Source organism: Periplaneta americana, chromosome 4 (assembly GCF_040183065.1).
Source record: "Periplaneta americana isolate PAMFEO1 chromosome 4, P.americana_PAMFEO1_priV1, whole genome shotgun sequence".
Classification (NCBI taxonomy): Eukaryota; Metazoa; Arthropoda; class Insecta; order Blattodea; family Blattidae; genus Periplaneta; species Periplaneta americana.
This window is the reverse complement of record NC_091120.1, coordinates 22,432,876-22,451,840: the sequence shown is the minus strand read 5'-3', so window position 1 is coordinate 22,451,840 and position 18,965 is coordinate 22,432,876. Positions and strand designations below refer to the sequence as shown.

At 36.0% G+C, this 18,965-nt stretch overlaps 2 protein-coding genes across 3 annotated transcripts in view; one reads left to right on the top strand and one right to left on the bottom strand.

The window, feature by feature from the left end:
* Lrp4 (LDL receptor related protein 4) overlaps window positions 1-18,965 on the top strand; it is a 218,038-nt gene that overhangs the window by 21,836 nt on the left and 177,237 nt on the right. For both annotated transcript variants that reach the window (XM_069822956.1, XM_069822955.1), the window contains exon 2: window positions 15,745-16,656. In XM_069822956.1, coding sequence (XP_069679057.1) covers window positions 15,745-16,656 — 912 coding nt within the window. The remainder of the gene's footprint in view (window positions 1-15,744; window positions 16,657-18,965) is intronic.
* LOC138697590 (putative protein-lysine deacylase ABHD14B) overlaps window positions 1-18,965 on the bottom strand; it is a 242,643-nt gene that overhangs the window by 54,303 nt on the left and 169,375 nt on the right. The gene's annotated exons all lie outside the window — the stretch shown is intronic.

The following is an 18,965-nucleotide window of genomic DNA, read 5'->3' as shown; positions in this document are numbered from 1 at the left end:
TTTGTTTGTTTGTTTGTTTGTTTGTTTGTTTGTTTGTTTGTTTGTTTGTTTGTTTGTTTGTTTGTTTGTTTGTTTGTTTGTTTGTTTGTTTGTTTGTTTGTTTGTTTGTTTGTTTGTTTGTTTGTTTGTTTGTTTGTTTGTTTGTTTGTTTGTTTGTTTGTTTGTTTGTTTGTTTGTTTGTTTGTTTGTTTGTTTGTTTGTTTGTTTGTTTGTTTGTTTGTTTGTTTGTTTGTTTGTTTGTTTGTTTGTTTGTTTGTTTGTTTGTTTGTTTGTTTGTTTGTTTGTTTGTTTGTTTGTTTGTTTGTTTGTTTGTTTGTTTGTTTGTTTGTTTGTTTGTTTGTTTGTTTGTTTGTTTGTTTGTTTGTTTGTTTGTTTGTTTGTTTGTTTGTTTGTTTGTTTGTTTGTTTGTTTGTTTGTTTGTTTGTTTGTTTGTTTGTTTGTTTGTTTGTTTGTTTGTTTGTTTGTTTGTTTGTTTGTTTGTTTGTTTGTTTGTTTGTTTGTTTGTTTGTTTGTTTGTTTGTTTGTTTGTTTGTTTGTTTGTTTGTTTGTTTGTTTGTTTGTTTGTTTGTTTGTTTGTTTGTTTGTTTGTTTGTTTGTTTGTTTGTTTGTTTGTTTGTTTGTTTGTTTGTTTGTTTGTTTGTTTGTTTGTTTGTTTGTTTGTTTGTTTGTTTGTTTGTTTGTTTGTTTGTTTGTTTGTTTGTTTGTTTGTTTGTTTGTTTGTTTGTTTGTTTGTTTGTTTGTTTGTTTGTTTGTTTGTTTGTTTGTTTGTTTGTTTGTTTGTTTGTTTGTTTGTTTGTTTGTTTGTTTGTTTGTTTGTTTGTTTGTTTGTTTGTTTGTTTGTTTGTTTGTTTGTTTGTTTGTTTGTTTGTTTGTTTGTTTGTTTGTTTGTTTGTTTGTTTGTTTGTTTGTTTGTTTGTTTGTTTGTTTGTTTGTTTGTTTGTTTGTTTGTTTGTTTGTTTGTTTGTTTGTTTGTTTGTTTGTTTGTTTGTTTGTTTGTTTGTTTGTTTGTTTGTTTGTTTGTTTGTTTGTTTGTTTGTTTGTTTGTTTGTTTGTTTGTTTGTTTGTTTGTTTGTTTGTTTGTTTGTTTGTTTGTTTGTTTGTTTGTTTGTTTGTTTGTTTGTTTGTTTGTTTGTTTGTTTGTTTGTTTGTTTGTTTGTTTGTTTGTTTGTTTGTTTGTTTGTTTGTTTGTTTGTTTGTTTGTTTGTTTGTTTGTTTGTTTGTTTGTTTGTTTGTTTGTTTGTTTGTTTGTTTGTTTGTTTGTTTGTTTGTTTGTTTGTTTGTTTGTTTGTTTGTTTGTTTGTTTGTTTGTTTGTTTGTTTGTTTGTTTGTTTGTTTGTTTGTTTGTTTGTTTGTTTGTTTGTTTGTTTGTTTGTTTGTTTGTTTGTTTGTTTGTTTGTTTGTTTGTTTGTTTGTTTGTTTGTTTGTTTGTTTGTTTGTTTGTTTGTTTGTTTGTTTGTTTGTTTGTTTGTTTGTTTGTTTGTTTGTTTGTTTGTTTGTTTGTTTGTTTGTTTGTTTGTTTGTTTGTTTGTTTGTTTGTTTGTTTGTTTGTTTGTTTGTTTGTTTGTTTGTTTGTTTGTTTGTTTGTTTGTTTGTTTGTTTGTTTGTTTGTTTGTTTGTTTGTTTGTTTGTTTGTTTGTTTGTTTGTTTGTTTGTTTGTTTGTTTGTTTGTTTGTTTGTTTGTTTGTTTGTTTGTTTGTTTGTTTGTTTGTTTGTTTGTTTGTTTGTTTGTTTGTTTGTTTGTTTGTTTGTTTGTTTGTTTGTTTGTTTGTTTGTTTGTTTGTTTGTTTGTTTGTTTGTTTGTTTGTTTGTTTGTTTGTTTGTTTGTTTGTTTGTTTGTTTGTTTGTTTGTTTGTTTGTTTGTTTGTTTGTTTGTTTGTTTGTTTGTTTGTTTGTTTGTTTGTTTGTTTGTTTGTTTGTTTGTTTGTTTGTTTGTTTGTTTGTTTGTTTGTTTGTTTGTTTGTTTGTTTGTTTGTTTGTTTGTTTGTTTGTTTGTTTGTTTGTTTGTTTGTTTGTTTGTTTGTTTGTTTGTTTGTTTGTTTGTTTGTTTGTTTGTTTGTTTGTTTGTTTGTTTGTTTGTTTGTTTGTTTGTTTGTTTGTTTGTTTGTTTGTTTGTTTGTTTGTTTGTTTGTTTGTTTGTTTGTTTGTTTGTTTGTTTGTTTGTTTGTTTGTTTGTTTGTTTGTTTGTTTGTTTGTTTGTTTGTTTGTTTGTTTGTTTGTTTGTTTGTTTGTTTGTTTGTTTGTTTGTTTGTTTGTTTGTTTGTTTGTTTGTTTGTTTGTTTGTTTGTTTGTTTGTTTGTTTGTTTGTTTGTTTGTTTGTTTGTTTGTTTGTTTGTTTGTTTGTTTGTTTGTTTGTTTGTTTGTTTGTTTGTTTGTTTGTTTGTTTGTTTGTTTGTTTGTTTGTTTGTTTGTTTGTTTGTTTGTTTGTTTGTTTGTTTGTTTGTTTGTTTGTTTGTTTGTTTGTTTGTTTGTTTGTTTGTTTGTTTGTTTGTTTGTTGTTGAACATAACAGGCAAAGCCCAATTACAATATTCACGACTAACAAATTAATTGATAAAACATAAACAAGGAAAAGGAAACATACACTTATTAAAAACTGAAACAAAATAGAAATTAGAGAAAGAAGAAAAGAGAAATTGAAATAAGGTGTGAAAGTAGTTTCAGATTAACTAATAACAATATTCTGTAAAATATGATAACAAATCATTCTGTATCTAGAGAAATTCATATTGAAAATATCAACATTCGGATGAGGAAGTAATTATTGTATAACTGTAACATTTGGAAACCTGGGGAATTTTTGTGGGATTCAGCATTTGTCCTTGGTATGTAAAATAAATTTCGAAATTTCATTTTAAGCTTAGGTGCATATAATGTTATATAAGAAAATAAACCAACACAGTCCAACTTATTGTTAATAATTTTATAAGGAAAGTTTAAAGATTGACAATTTCGTCTAATTTGCAAACTAGTAAAATGGAAATGTTGAAGCATTTTAGCATAACTCTCATAGGTAGGACAATCATTATAAAGTCTGTAATACAGGGTGTCCACCATGAACCTGACACATTTGAAATTGCTGTATAATTCATACTGCTTGGGGTAAAAAGAAAAGAATGCATGCAATATCAAGAGTAACTCACCAAGTTTTATTAAAAAAATCAGTACACCTCAACATGAGATCCTCTCGTTGCACGAAGAACATTTAGCCTGAATTCAATTTCCTGCCAGGTCTTCTGAAGCATCTCGGTCGTAACGGAATTGACGGCATCTCATGCGGCCGCGTAGCTGTTGAAGATCACGAATTTTGTGGCCTGTAGGGGAGAGTCGGGTAGTATCGGACAGAGCGTTTCTTTCATCTACCACCATATGGTAGTACCTGAATGACATGGTTACGTTTCTCTATGCGACATACAGAAACGTAACCATGTCAATCAGGTACTATCATCGTGTGGTAGATGAAAGAAACTCACTGTCCGATATTACCCGATGTCCGATACTACCCGACTCTCCCCTATACACTTTGTTCTTGACATATCCCCACAAGAAAAAGTGTAGATGGGTAATATCCGGTGATCGAGGTGGCCATCTTGTCGGTCCATCACGCCCAATCCAGCGACCGGGAAATTGTGTATCGAGAAATTCTCGAACGATCGGCATCTGCAGTTCTCGTCCCGCTTGTCGAACTGACTTGCGTGGACTTCGTTCATACGCCTGTCTCACTGCTGCTACACGCTCCTCTGATACGCGCACATCACCGCCACCATGCAATTTCACCACACTTCCCGTTGCCAAAAAGTGCTGTTTCCATGTCTTAATGGTGTTCCGTGATGGTGGGTCCTTCTGGAACACGCGCCGAAAGTTGCGTTGCACTTGAATCACCGAATTTGTTTCAGCATACCACCAGATCGCTTGTGCTCGCTCTTGCGCTGTCGCCATTTTGACTTAAGCTACCGCAGCGCCACGTACAACCTCTCGCGCGGGTTTTTAAAAATAGCCAACGAAATTTCCACAGTTTCTCTACATATGCAATGCATGTTACCAACTTATTTCCATTCATTGATTTTTGGCAGCCAAATGAAATGAGTCTGGTTCATGGTGGACACACTGTATAACCATTTTAGAAATTTATTTTGAATTTTTTCTACTAACAGAATATATTTGTTAGTAACTGGGTTCCAGATAACAAAAGCATACTCTAATTTTGATCGAACAATGGAATTAATGATTGATTGATTGAATGTATTTTCTGAAATATGAACCGAGAACGAAATTTGATGCAACCTGATAGCAGGTAAACGGTTTAGTATGTTCTGAATAACTCATATCGGAGATCTTAGACAAGATCGGGTCTTTACATCTGACGAGACAAACTAACCACAAGAAAACTGAGTGGAAGTAGGTCTCAAATTACGATTGTAGCTTTCAGCGTGTATGCTTGTGTGGGTGGATGTAGCGTGGAAGATATGAAGAAAGAACATCATTCTCTTTGTAAACTGACTTATTGTTTACTCTTCAAAAGGAAGGAAATGCGCTGCTATTGTAAAACTGTACAAACAATAGAAGCGGAATTTAAAACTAATGTAACATTTATCTGAATGTTTATGAAGGCTAGATAATATCGCGAACCCGTAAAATTCACGGTAAAGTTGTGTTTATAAAACTATGTCGAACTACGATTATTGTTTAAGTTCCTGAAATTCACAGATAACCTTAATAATGTAATTTCCTGACATTTACGATATTACAATACAAGAGTGATCCCACATCCGTGGATACGCGTGGTTGTTATTTATTGCATTAAAAGTGAGAGTTATTCTGAACAATTCTGTGCAAGTTCAACTAAATTTATTAAAAACTTTTTTGTGTACAAGCAATTGAAATGGACGACAAAATCTGTCAGGTGACGTCACTGTCTGAGATGAAAGATCATTCATTGAAATAAAAACTTTACATAGATGTAGACAGCTGTGAATAGTATAATAATAATAATAATAATAATAATAATAATAATAATAATAATAATAATAATAATAATAATAATAATAATAATAGTTTTATTTTCCCTAGCAGAGTTAAGGCCATCAGGCCTTCTCTTCCACTCAACCAGGATCAAATCACATACAGAAAAATACATACCGGCATACAAATATTAACTTAAAATAATAATAATAATAATAATAATAATAATAATAATAATAATAATAATAATAATAATAAAATACGAGTAATAAAGTAAAAAAGAGACATTGAATAAATATACACAACCAGTATTAACTTAAAAATGATAATAATAAAAAAATATATATATATAATAAAAAAGGGAAGGGATTAAGATAAATGCAAATAAGACGAAAGGCATGGTCATAGGAAGAAACTACAGAAGATAAACTTGCAAATTCTAAATAAGGCAGTAGAGCAAGTGGACAGCTTCAAATACTTGGGGTATACTATAATCAGTAACATGAGTTGCTGCCAGGAAGTCAAAAGGAGGATAGCAATGACAAAGGAAGCTTTTAATAGAAAAAGGAGCATCTTCTGCGAATCTCTGGAGAAAGAACTAAGGGAGAGACTAGTGAAGTGCTTTATATGGAGTGTGGCATTGTATGGGGCAGAAACATGGACATTACGATGAAGTGAAGAGAAGCGAATAGAAGCATTTGAAATGTGGATATGGAGAAGAATGGAACGTGTGAAGTGGACAGACAATAAGAAATGAAGTTGTGTTGGAAAGAGTGGGTGAAGAAAGAATGATGCTGAAACTGATCAGAAAGAGGAAAAGTAATTGGTTGGGTCACTGGCTGAGAAGAAACTGCCTTCTGAAGGATGCACTGAAAGGAATTGTGAACGGGAGGAGAGTTCGGAGCAGAAGAAGATATCAGATGATAGACGACATTAAGATATATGGATCATATGAGGAAACGAAGAGGAAGGCAGAAAATAGGAAAGACTGGAGAAAGCTGGGTTTGCAGTGAAAGATCTGCCCTTGGGCAGAACACTAAATGAATGAATGACATAGATGTACACCGCCGGAAATTTATGAACTGCTTCGGGAGAAGTGTATGGTGATTCTGCAGTAGACAGTAGTATCATTTCCCAATGGTCTTGACGCGTCCTTGAAGGCTATATTGCTACAGAAGACACATAATGCACTGGAAGACTGAAATCATCACTGCACTTCAGTACAGAGGCAATTGTTGCCAATGTTTTAGAAGAAGACATACGGATGACATGTACAGACATAGCCCATAGGAAACTGCGCCCGAAATTTCGCCAGAACCGACTACTACAGCTATTGGAGTCTGATGTGCTGCTTCTTGGCAATAGGAAGAATGGGCAATATGAATTTTTAGTGGACATAATACTATTGAATACAATGTTATAAAGAAATGGGCTGTAGGCTATCACTGAAAGTGCATTTCTTCCATTTGCACTTAGACATTTTCCTTGGAAATTTGGGTGCTGTTAGTGATGAACAGGGAGAGCGTTTTCATCAGAAAATAGCGAGAATGGAAAAACGTTATCAAGGTCGTTGGGACCCTGCATTGTAGGGGGATTATTGCTGGTTTCTGAAGAGAAACAATAATTCTGACTACGAGAGAAAGCCACCAAGTAGCATGCATTTTTAGGACCTATATTGTAACAAGTTTTATTATTTCTATTGTTAATATTTTAAGTGGTTTATATAATTTCATTTTATTTCTAATAAATACCTTTCATAGTTCTTAGAAATACCATAATTTCAACTTACATTTAAATTGAGAATTACGTAATTGAATAATATTATTTTCATTGCATTTTTCTTTGATATCTTATGAACTAAGCCTGATAGGAAAAATCTAGAGGCATTTTCGGAATCAGCGCATGTATTTCCATAAGAATAAGCTTTTTTTCGCTCCGGAGTAATGACAATTTGTTTTGTTCCCTTCTACTAGCCCTGAAAGTTTGCAACGTGATCAGCAGGCTTCGAGACTTGGGAACCGATACAATAAGTTTACTGTGCATGTACTATAGGTTGTTGACTCGCTGCAGGTAGCGAAAGGTAGAGATGTGTTGAGGTAACAACGTTGCTATTTAGAGTAGAGTACGGTAGTATGGGGAAACACACACATAAGTACATTTTGAAAGTAAATATACATTACACAATGACAATGTCAAAAGAATGTGAAAAGCATTTATTCTCCTATCTTTTATTATACACAGTGTTAATAGTGGAAATAAGCATGTAGCAATTTCAATTTCTTCATTTATCTATTGGTCGTCTGTAGGAAGTGCAGTTACAGTACCGAATTGCAATGTACTACAAGATACATTTCCATTGCCTCAAACGTAAATCTTTTTCGGTTATCTGCCAAACAAAGTTTGTACTGTGAAAAGCTGCGCTCTACGTCGGATGACGTGATATGAACAAAACGAAACAACCTAACATCATTGCAGTCTCTAAGAGACAATCCTTTATTCTCGGATGACTCTATGTCCACTAATTTGCTGTTTATATTACACAATGTTCCATATCCTTTATTTTTACATAAAATTGATTTCCACTTCTGTTTTACACGTTCAGTAACCGATGTACTTGGCGTCTAATTCTCTGTGTCATTTCCTCAACTAATTTGAGGCCTTCCGGCATCTCTTGCTCTGACCTTTTGAACCGTATAATAGTTTCAGACACAGTTTGAAAATGGGTTTGTAAGAAAACCAAATTACTCGTCAGAACCTTCAAATCCAGAGCGTTTTCCTTTGCGTATTTGTTGGCATTCATTCTACAGTACACTGTACGCTTTACCACTATACTCAGTACGCCGTTATGCGTATTTCCCATTGAACTGCTCTATTGGGTCCGAAGTCTCGAAGCCTAGTGATCAGTGAAACACCCTGTACATAGAGTGTTTCTTAACTGGTCAGTTCACTTCACAGAGGTTTCTTTTTTATTTTCATGTTTCGAATCTATCTCCGAAGTGTATCCCACGTTAGGTAACAATGTCTGTAGATGTAAGTAATCAAAATTGAAGCACTTATCTATATTGAAATGCGTTTTACGAAGATGAACACTTCCGTATAATACGTTTTATGTATTTCGTAACAATTTAGTCCCTTTTCAATGTTGCGGATGATATTATTGTTTCACAAATAATCCAAAAAGTGAGATATGTGACAAATAGAAATAGGTAATTAATTGTTCACTAATTTACATACAACAAATACATATATAGTAGTAATCTTTCTAATATTTTTTTATTTACAAAATTCGGTATTTGGAACAGATGTGAATGCTAAATACTTATTAACAGTTTATGAGTCTCGATAGTTATAATCCTGAATTCCCAATATCTTAATGCTAACTCAGAATAATCAATACTGGAGAAGAGGTCACTCCTTTTTCTACGTGGCTAAGAATGATGGAGTTTGATAAATTTTCAACGAGGAGTAGAAATAATTCTGTACGTACAATTTGATATACAGGGCTTTCATTCCAAGTCTAAATAACTAATTATTTAAATTGAATTAAATTCAAACAAAAAACACGTCAATTTAGATATTGAGGGGGGAGTCTGAAACTAGGCTTAATAGCATTATAGATTTCGATGTAAGAGTAATGGAACGGAGAAAAATTCTCTCCGGCGCCGGGATTTGAACCCGGGTTTTCACCTCTACGTGCTGATGCTTTAACCACTAAGCCACACCGGATACCACCCCGGCGTCGGACAGAATCGTCTCAGATTAAGCTCCAACTCTTGGGTTCCCTCTAGTGGCCGCCCTCTGTACTATCCCATAGATGTCTATGAACGCAGGACCGAAGTCCACACATGTGCTGAGGTGCACTCGTTGTGAGTGACTAGTTGGCCGGGATCCGACGGAATAAGCGCCGTCTTAAATCACGAAGTGATTTACGCATATCATATATCCGTCGGATCCCGGCCAACCAGTCACTCATAACGAGTGCACCTCAGCACATGTGTGGAACTTCGGTCCTACGTTCATAGACATCTATGACGTAGTGCAGAGGGCGGCCACTAGAGAGAACCCAAGAGTTGGACTTAATCTGAGACGATTCTGTCCGACGCCGGGGTGGTATCCGGTGTGGCTTAGTGGATAAAGCATCAGCACGTAGAGCTGAAAACCCGGGTTCAAATCCCGGCGCCGGAGAGAATTTTTCTCCGTTCCATTACTCTTACATCGTATGATGACGCAGAATATCTGCATGGAAATATCATATGTACTTCGGTACATTAAATAATAATAATATATATAAATAATATATATATATATATATATATATATATATATATATATATTCTAGATTTCACCTCCCACCCCCCAGAAAATTAAAATGGCACCCAATATGAAAGAGTATTCAGTTGTTTATACAGTTCATTCGTTTTCGCATTTTTTTGTTTTCTATCGTCGCCTGACAACCTGGATTGTTGTTATTGTTGATTAGAGCTGAAGAGAATAAAGCTACAAAGCCTTACTGAGCATTACATGTAATAGTTGTGTTTGTGTATTAAATTATTTTAAAATGGTGTATAACCTTCAAGAGAGAACATAAATCATCCTTATTGATTAAATTTAGGAAATTACACAAAATAAGCTGTGTTTTCATCCTACAATCAACTCATAATAACAAAAATTCAGGTTGCCATGCGACGATAGAAAACAAAAGATTCGAAAACAAATGAATGAGGTATATATACAATTGATTGCTCTTTCATGTTTAAGTATAAAAATATAGGGGTGCCATTTGAAATTTGAAAGTGAGGGTGGCTGGGGGTTGGAGGTGAAATCTAAAATGCATTTAAGCCTGGTTTCAGACTTCCCCCTCAATATCAAGATTGACCTGTTTTTTGTTTAAATTGAATTCAATTGGGTAGAAAACTATGAATGAAAATAACAAATTTGTCTTTAAAAATGTATCAAACGATACTTATTCGCCTGTCTCATTTTTCAGTTTATTGTCAAAAATAATCACAAATAAAATCGTCTTTTGATTTCTGCAGTTGAGCGCCATTTTCTTTGATTTAAATAAAGGTACACTAAATTTTATTTCTTCTTCTTCTTCTTCTTCTTCTTCTTCTTCTTCTTCTTCTATCATATCAAGAATTGATCCGTTCCGAGACTAAGGAAATTGAAACTCCTGCCTCCATCTTGTAGGCTACGAGGGCGGCCTATATCCTGTTTTCCAATTGGGTTGTAATAATACCCTTGCCAACGTAGGCGTTCAGGAAGCATTCCTTCCATATGATCTTGACATTTTCTTTGATACTGTTATAGGCTATATCTAATATTAATTCTTGTCCTTGCATTGAAGCTCGGATGTCTTAATTTCTTTTCCCGTCTCATTGTTACTCCCAGTAAAGACCTAAGATATGTCATTTCTGCCGTTTGATTTCTCCTTTTATCCATTCTTAATATTTTACTTCTCTTCTTCTTCTTCATCTTTCCTTTTTGCCTCACGGCGTCGGGTCTGCCTCGATCGATCTCTTCCATTTCTCTCTATCCCTCGCCATCCTTCTAAGTTCCCCAATACCTCTCCCTCTTTTCCTTGTCATCTTTAATTTTTCACTAAAAATTACATTTCATGTCAATCATTATCATTCATTTACGCATTCACTCAATCACTCACTCATTCATTCATTCATTCATTCATTCATTCATTCATTCATCCATTCACCCATTTATTCACTCACTCTCTCTCACTCATTCACCCACTCACTCGCTCACACTCATTCACTCATTCATTCACCCATTCATCCACTCACTTGCTCATTCACTCATTCATTCACCCATTCATGCACTCACTCATTCATTCATTCACCCATTCATCCACTCACTTGCTCATTCACTCATTCATTCATTCACCCATTAATCCATTAATTCTATAATTCACTCATTCATCCACTCACTCGCTCATTCACTCATTCACCTATTTATCCACTCACTCGCTCATTCACTCATTCACCCATTCATTCACTCATTTGCTCACTCACTCATTCATTCACACATTCACTCAATCACTCACTCGTTCACCCGTTCATCCACTCACTTGCTCACTCACTCATTCATTCATTCACCCATTCATCCACTCACTTGCTCACTCATTCATTCATTCATTCACCCATTCATTCACTCACTCATTCATTCATTCACCCATTCATTCACTCACTCCCTCATTCATTCATTCATTCATTCACCCATTCATCCACTCACTCGCTCACTCATTCATTCATTCACTCATTCATCCACTCACTCGCTCATTCACTCGTTCACCCATTCATCCACTCACTCGCTCACTCATTCATTCATTCATCCACTCACTCGCTCATTCACTGGTTCACCCATTCATCCACTCACTCGCTCACTCACTCATTCATTCACCCATTCATCCACTCACTCTCTCATTCGCTCATTCACCCATTCATTCACTCACTCGCTCACTCACTCATTCATTCACCCATTCATTCACTCACTCCCTCATTCACTCATTCATTCATTCACCCATTCATCCAATCACTCGCTCACTCATTCATTCACTCATTCATCCACTCACTCGCTCATTCACTCGTTCACCCATTCATCCACTCACACGCTCACTCACTCATTCATTCACTCATTCATCCACTCACTCGCTCATTCACTCGTTCACCCATTCATCCACTCACTCGCTCACTCACTCATTCATTCACCCATTCATCCACTCACTCGCTCATTCACTCATTCACCCATTCATCCACTCACTCGCTCACTCACTCATTCATTCACCCATTCATCCACTCACTCGCTCATTCACTCATTCACCCATTCATTCACGCATTCACTCACTTAATCACTCACTCATTCATTAATTCACCCATTCACTCAATCACCCACTCATTCAACCATTCATCCACTCACTCGCTCATTCACTCATTCATTCCGGATAATTTTACTCTTACATATTGAATATGAAAAAATTTCGACCCACATTTAAGGTTTAGGGGAAACAGACAGACAGACAGACAGATGGGCAGACAGATGGCGTACTCAAAATCAGAGATATGCTTAAAACGTGTACTTCTGCGAAAATTTTGAATTCGATTTCTTGCAGCATCAGAATAATATATCTTATACATAGTACGTATAATATGAGAAAGTAAGAATTGTGTTTAAAAACGGAACAATAAACTGAATGCATATTCGTTTATATTGAACTATTTGTTTTGTTTTTGTTTTTTTTTTAATTATCTACAGTATATTCAGGGAATAAATTTGAAACATTTAATCTAAAAAAGAGTGAGCGTGCAGAAAAATGTTATGAACAGTTGAACTGCAATACTATTACGTGAAGCTCGCCAGTATGCACCGGGAGGAAGGGAAATTAATTTTCTCTGCGGGGAATGGGAAGATCCCCTCATGAGGCACCCATTGAATTTACGCTCAGGTCACTAAGCGACGAGATTCATCTTTGTCCCTGCGTGCAGAATGCTGCTGGCAACAATCTTCTCTCAATCATTTGGTGTCAAAGACATTTCCATAAAAAAGCCAAAGCATCATACTACTCACTTAGATGCAATACTGTGAGAAGAAAGTAACAGTGACATTCTCATTGCATGTAATTTCGTAATTGCTCGGCTGGTTGGCTGATTTATCGAGGGCTGTACCAGATATGGATCAATATATTTATATCGGCCTATTGTGCTCTCGGTATGAGATGATTGTTCCAGTCCGACAAATGGCCTAGATGGCATTCTAGTATCCGATGCTGACAGGCGAGCCAATTTCTCTTGAAAGTTATTGTATGTATATTCATTGTTTCATTGTAAACTTCTATATACAGGGTGTTTCAAAAATACGGGGCATAATTTCGGGTATGTATTTCCCACATGTAGACAATCAAAATAGTTCATTACAACATGTGTCCGGAAATGCTTTATTTCCGAGTTATGGCCTTCACAACATTGAAATTCACCGGAACCATTCCTCATGTTTTAGAAGACACTCCATTGATCAGTCGTCAACACATTCACTTCTTGCATGATGGCGCTCCTGCACACTTCAGTCGTACGGCTCGCCGGTACTTGGATCGAAGGATAGGTAGAGGTGGCCCAATTGCTTGGCCTCCACGCTCACCTGATCTGAACCCTCTCGATTTCTACTTGTGGGGCGATTTAAAATCATTGGTTTATTGGTCTCCGGTGCCTGATTTGGAATCCCTTCGGAATCGAATTGTGGCATGTTCTGAGGACATACGCAATACTCCTGGAGTTTGGGATCGTGTTCGCAGGTCAATGAGACATCAATGTGAGGTCTGTATTCAAGCAGGAGGTGGACATTTTGAACATCTTCTGTAATGACAACGACCTGCGGAAAGAAAAACGTTCCGGTGAATTTCAATGTTGTGAAGGCCATAACTCGGAAATGAAGCATTTCCGGACACATGTTGTAATGAACTATTTTGATTGTCTACATGTGGGAAATACATACCTGAAATTATGCCCCGTTTTTTAAACACTCTGTATATGTATTTGTTTTCTGGATCCTTGTAGCCACTCTTATTGAAGGGCAGATGGTTTTATGTAATAGATCCGATTTATTTATTTATTTATTTATTTAAACATTATGCAGATAAATATGAACTACAGATGAAATACAATGAATTACAAATAAATACAAGATGATATAAAATACAAAATACAAATGGAATAATAATAATAATAATAATAATAATAATAATAATAATAATAATAATAATAATATACAGGGCGTTCATTTCCAAACTTCCCAGTCTAAACAACTAATTATTTAAATTGAATTCAATTTAAATAAAAAACACGCCAATTTAGATAGTGAGGGAGAAATCTGAAACCAGGCTTAATTGCATTTTAGATTTCACCCCCAACCCCAGCCACCCCAAATTTTAAATTTGAAATGGCACCCCTATGTTTTTAAATATGAAAAGGCATTCAATTGTTTATACACCTCATTCATTTGTTTTCGCATCTTTTGTTTTCTATCGTCGCATGGCAACCTCTATTTTTGTTATTATCAGTTGATTGTAGGATGAAAACACAACTTGTTTTGTGTAATTTCCTAAATTTAATTAATAAGGATGATTTATGTTCTCTCTTGAAGATTATACACCATTTTAAAATAATTTAATACACAAACATAATTAATACATGAAATGCTCAATAAGTTTTTGTAGCTTTATTCTCTTCAGCTCTAATCAAGAATAACAACAATCCAAGTTGCCAGGCGATGATAGAAAACTAAAGATGCGAAAACAAATGAATGAGGTGTATAAACAATTTAATGCTCTTTCATATTGAAGTATTAAAATATAATAATAATTAATAATTAATAATTTATTCATTTAATCTGGCAGAGCTAAGGCCAGTAGGGGTGCCATTTGAAATTTCAAAGTTGGGGAGGCTGGGAGAGAGGGGTGAAATCTGTAATGCAATTAAGCTTGGTTTCAGACTTCCCCCTCAATATCTAAATTGACGTGTTTTTTGTTTAAATTGAATTAACTTAAATAATAGTTATTTAGACTGGGAAGTTTTGAAATGAAAGCTCTGTATATTTATAACTAGCCGTACCCGTGCGCTCCGCTGCACCTGTTAGAAATAAATATAAAGTAATTACATAATTAAAATAGGACGTTTGATCCAGGGAACAACTTTTACAACAACGCAAGATAATCTGCTTCGCTCATTACCCAATTTTTTTTGCATTGCATTTATTGCATATATATTTTATGTATTTTAACACGATTCAATTGAGCATAGTTAAAATTTGAATTATAAAATAATGGATTGCTAAGCTAACGTACTATTACTGCATACTAAATCAATACACCCTTGTTGTTCGTTAATTCTCTGAGATTAAAATGAGTGTACATAATATTATTATTTTAAGAAATACAGAAAACGAATGTACAAAATAGCCTATCAAATTTTCTGTGCATAAGAAGCTATTTTAATCTTACCTGTCCTCGATTTACTCAGACGTTACTGTAATAACATTATAGCATTATGTCCATCTAGAGAAACTACACTTTCGAATGGTGAAATAATAATTAATTATACAAATCGGTTAATTTAGCTTCTGATATTACTTCATACAAATACAGAAACATTCTCTGTAGGCTATGTTTAATAGCTTTCGATTGTTGATGTCCAAGGCCCCTGTTTCGATTGTTGTTGTCCAAGGCCCCTTATAGACGAAGTCATTTGTTCTTAATTCATTGCACCGTCTTAGCGTTATTTTAATTTTAAAACTCATTTATCTCATTAAATATCAGTCCTATCAAAATTTTGTAAAGAATAAAACTTATCGGAAATCATTTTTAAAGAAACGTTTGTTATGTAACATTTTTCACAAAAATCAATAATAAGCGAGATATTTCGATTTATTTAATTCAGGCCCCTTTAAAACCTCCCTTTTAAATAAAGTATTTTGAATGCCATATAGCCTAAAATCTAAGTTACAACGAACTTAATTTATATTCCAATTTTCATATAAATCGGTTCAGCCATTATCGCGTGAAAAGGTAATAAACATACAGACAGACATACAAACAAAAATTTCAAAAATGCGATTTTCGGTTTCAGTATGGTTAATTATATATGTTAGGACCAATTATTTTTGGAAAATCGAAAATTACCAGAAAAATTTCGGCTACAGATTTATTATTAGTATAGATAATAGCTACAATATGTTGCTATAATGCTGCATTACTTGAATAAAATACGTTGCCTGTCTGTTACAGTCGAAGGCCAGAAGCAGAACCAGCAACGTCAACAGCACAGACCACAACAGAAACCAACAGAGCCCCCACTAAGTCATCATGAGCTACCAGTGCAAGTGCACCGGAACCTTGGAAACCTGAAGCCGCCAATGCAGGGGATCCCCATGTACGGAGGAGCGCCTGTATACCAAGGAGGAACATCTAACATGTACGGAAGTGGGGCTATCCCTTCAATTAACCGAGGAAACGGCGGCATCCCCCAGATGTACGGCGGCGTCGTGCCGATGTACGGCAACGGCCAAGTGCCGCCGCCCTTGTACACTGGCGGGATGCAGACGATCCCGCGAGTCGTGTACTCCCCGGGGGCTCCGTTAGCGCCCGGCGGAATTCCTATCCTGTACGGGAATCGAAGGGTGCTGCCCACTATGTACGGCAACGGCAGGACTGTGCCGTCCATCTACGGCAACGGTCGCGGGCCGCCCCCCATGTACCAGAACGGCCACCCGCCCCCGAGCTACAGGAGCGGCGCGGGGGCCACCATGCGCGGCGGCGCCGACGTGTACTCCGGCGGGCAGCTGAGGGGCGCGCCGGTGCTGTACGACAGCGGGGCCGTGCCCGACCACGACGGCCTGCCGCCGCCGCCGGCGCAGCACCCGGGCGCGCCCTGCGAGGGGGAGTGCTCCGCCGGGGAGTTCGCGTGCCTGGGGTCCTGCTCCTGCATCCCCGCGTCCTGGCGCTGCGACGGCGACGCCGACTGCGTGGCGGAGGAGGACGAGGTGGAGTGCGGCGAGGAGCTGGACGAGGACGCGGACGAGGAGTGCAACATCTACGACGGCAACGTGCGGTGCCCGCGCACGGGGCGCTGCATCCGCGAGGAGTTCCTGTGCGACGGCGAGGACGACTGCGGAGACTTCTCCGACGAAACTCACTGCGGTAAGTGTGCGCACGTGGGCGGAGTCTATCTGTGTACTGCGGGCAGCATCGGCTCGAGGCCGCTAAAGCCTCGTTCACACTTTTCAAGTAACTGAATTCAAGTTGCCGTTCAGACATACTTAAGTTATTTTGTGCGAGATCGTGCGTATTTGCTTGTTTTCCGCACAGAACCAATACGCAGTAAGTGTGAAATACCACATTCAGTATTCCCAACGTAACACACATAACAATTTCCCTCTTCTTACCGCTTAAGCGCGACATTCATTTTACTGCTTTAAGCTTTTAACATATTATTTTTAGAGACGTTTAACATAGTAATAATTATAAATTGGAAACTTACCACTGCTATTTCACCTAAATTGCACTGTTAATTATTGTTTTTAAATATTTGCAAAAATTAAGTAAAGTCTACTACTCCACGAAAGCTATTGTATTCCTGATACTAGTAACATTAAGGAAGCCGTGAAAAAATCAACAAGATTCCAGATGCCGATGTTATTACTGCAATATGTTATATAAATAATATTGTTAAAATGTTAAAATGAAAAAATAAATCATTACATAACCTTACCGTTTGTTTTAAGTTCGCATTTATAGACTGGGGGAAAAAAAAGACAGACGTATATCACGGCCTGCTTGAGTATAGTAAACACAGAAAACATTTTTTTAGCAACAATGTTGAAGAAAGATATTTTGGTTTTCCGAAGTTGCCGTCATTAAACAGAAACCAACATGGAGATTTCATTGCAACTAATTAGAAATTCGTCTTTCAGGTATGTAATAAACGATCTTCGCACAAAATAATGTACGATACACGAGCGGTATGTTTGTTTTCATGTTCTCGGAAATTAAAAAAGCTCAACTACGTTTCGCTTTTTCAATCTTTTCCTCAACCATGAAAACGTCAACATACCGCTCTTGTAACGTATATTACTATTGTGCGAGATCGTGCGTATTTGCTTGGTTTCCGCACAAAACCAATCCGCGGAAAATCTAAAATTCCACATTCAGTATTCCCAACCTAACACACATAAGAATTTCCCTCTTCTTACCGCTTAAGTGACATTTTGATTTTACTGCTTTAGGCTTCTAACATATTATTTTTAGAGACGTTCAATATAGTAATAATTATAAATTGGAAACTTACCACTGCAATTTCACCTAAATTGCACTGTTAATTATTGTTTTTAAATATTTGCAAAAATTAAGTAAACTCTACAACTCCACTAAAGTTACTGCATTCGTGATGCAAGTAACATTAAGGAAGCCGTGAAAAAATCAACAAGATTCCAGACTTATCATAGACTGGGGGAAAAAAAAGACAGACGTACATCACGGCCTGCTGGAGTATAGAAAACATTTTAAAGCAACAGTGTTGAAGATAGATATTTTTGTTTTCCAAATTTGCCGTCATTGAATAGAAACCAAGATGGAGATTTCATTGCAACTAATTAGAAATTCCTCTTTCAGGTATGTAATAAACGATCTTCGCACAAAATAATGTACGATACACGAGCGGTATGTTTTCTTTCAATTCTCGGAAATTAAAAAAGCTCGACTACGTTTCGCTTTATCAAACTTTTCCTCTCAACATGAAAACTTCAACATACCGCTCTTGTAACGCATATTACTATTGTTTTCAAGTAGGATAAAATGGCGTCGATGGATATTGTGAAATTAGGAATTTCTGTAGTAGCAAGCCTCCGTGCCAGGGAAATGATAAATATATTGAAGAAATGGAAAACGCGTTGTTCAGTATAGGTTAGGAATTAGATTAGTAAGAGAAATACACGACCATTGACCACTACAAATAGAATAAGTGAAATCTTCAAGCAGATTTAATAATTCTTAATAAAATATAAGCGAGTCTGATTTACCATATTTGAAAATGATTATCTTGAAGCTGTTACAGTTCCCCCATAAAAATCTATCAAGCACATTGAACCATCCAGTTTCGGCGATAAATGTCATCTCTTCAAGCAACGCTCTTCTCTTCTTAATCCCTCTTATCTTCCTCACTTCTTTTCTATCTACAGTTTAATGTTTTTTTTATTGTTTTTCATAGGCTATCTCATCTGTGACAACGTTAAAATCTCTGCTGTTCAATTCTTCAATGAACTCTTCCTTTCTTGGCAGCTTCCTTGCATTTCTATTACGAAACTTTGGAGTTTCTATAATCCGCAGGCCTTCGTGAATTTTATACAACTTCAGAAACTCAAATATTAGATCATTATTTCACTTACTGCTGTTTCTTAAAACAGCTGTTAATTTTAATTCCCGCGCTTTTCTCCTTGAATTCAAGTTATCAA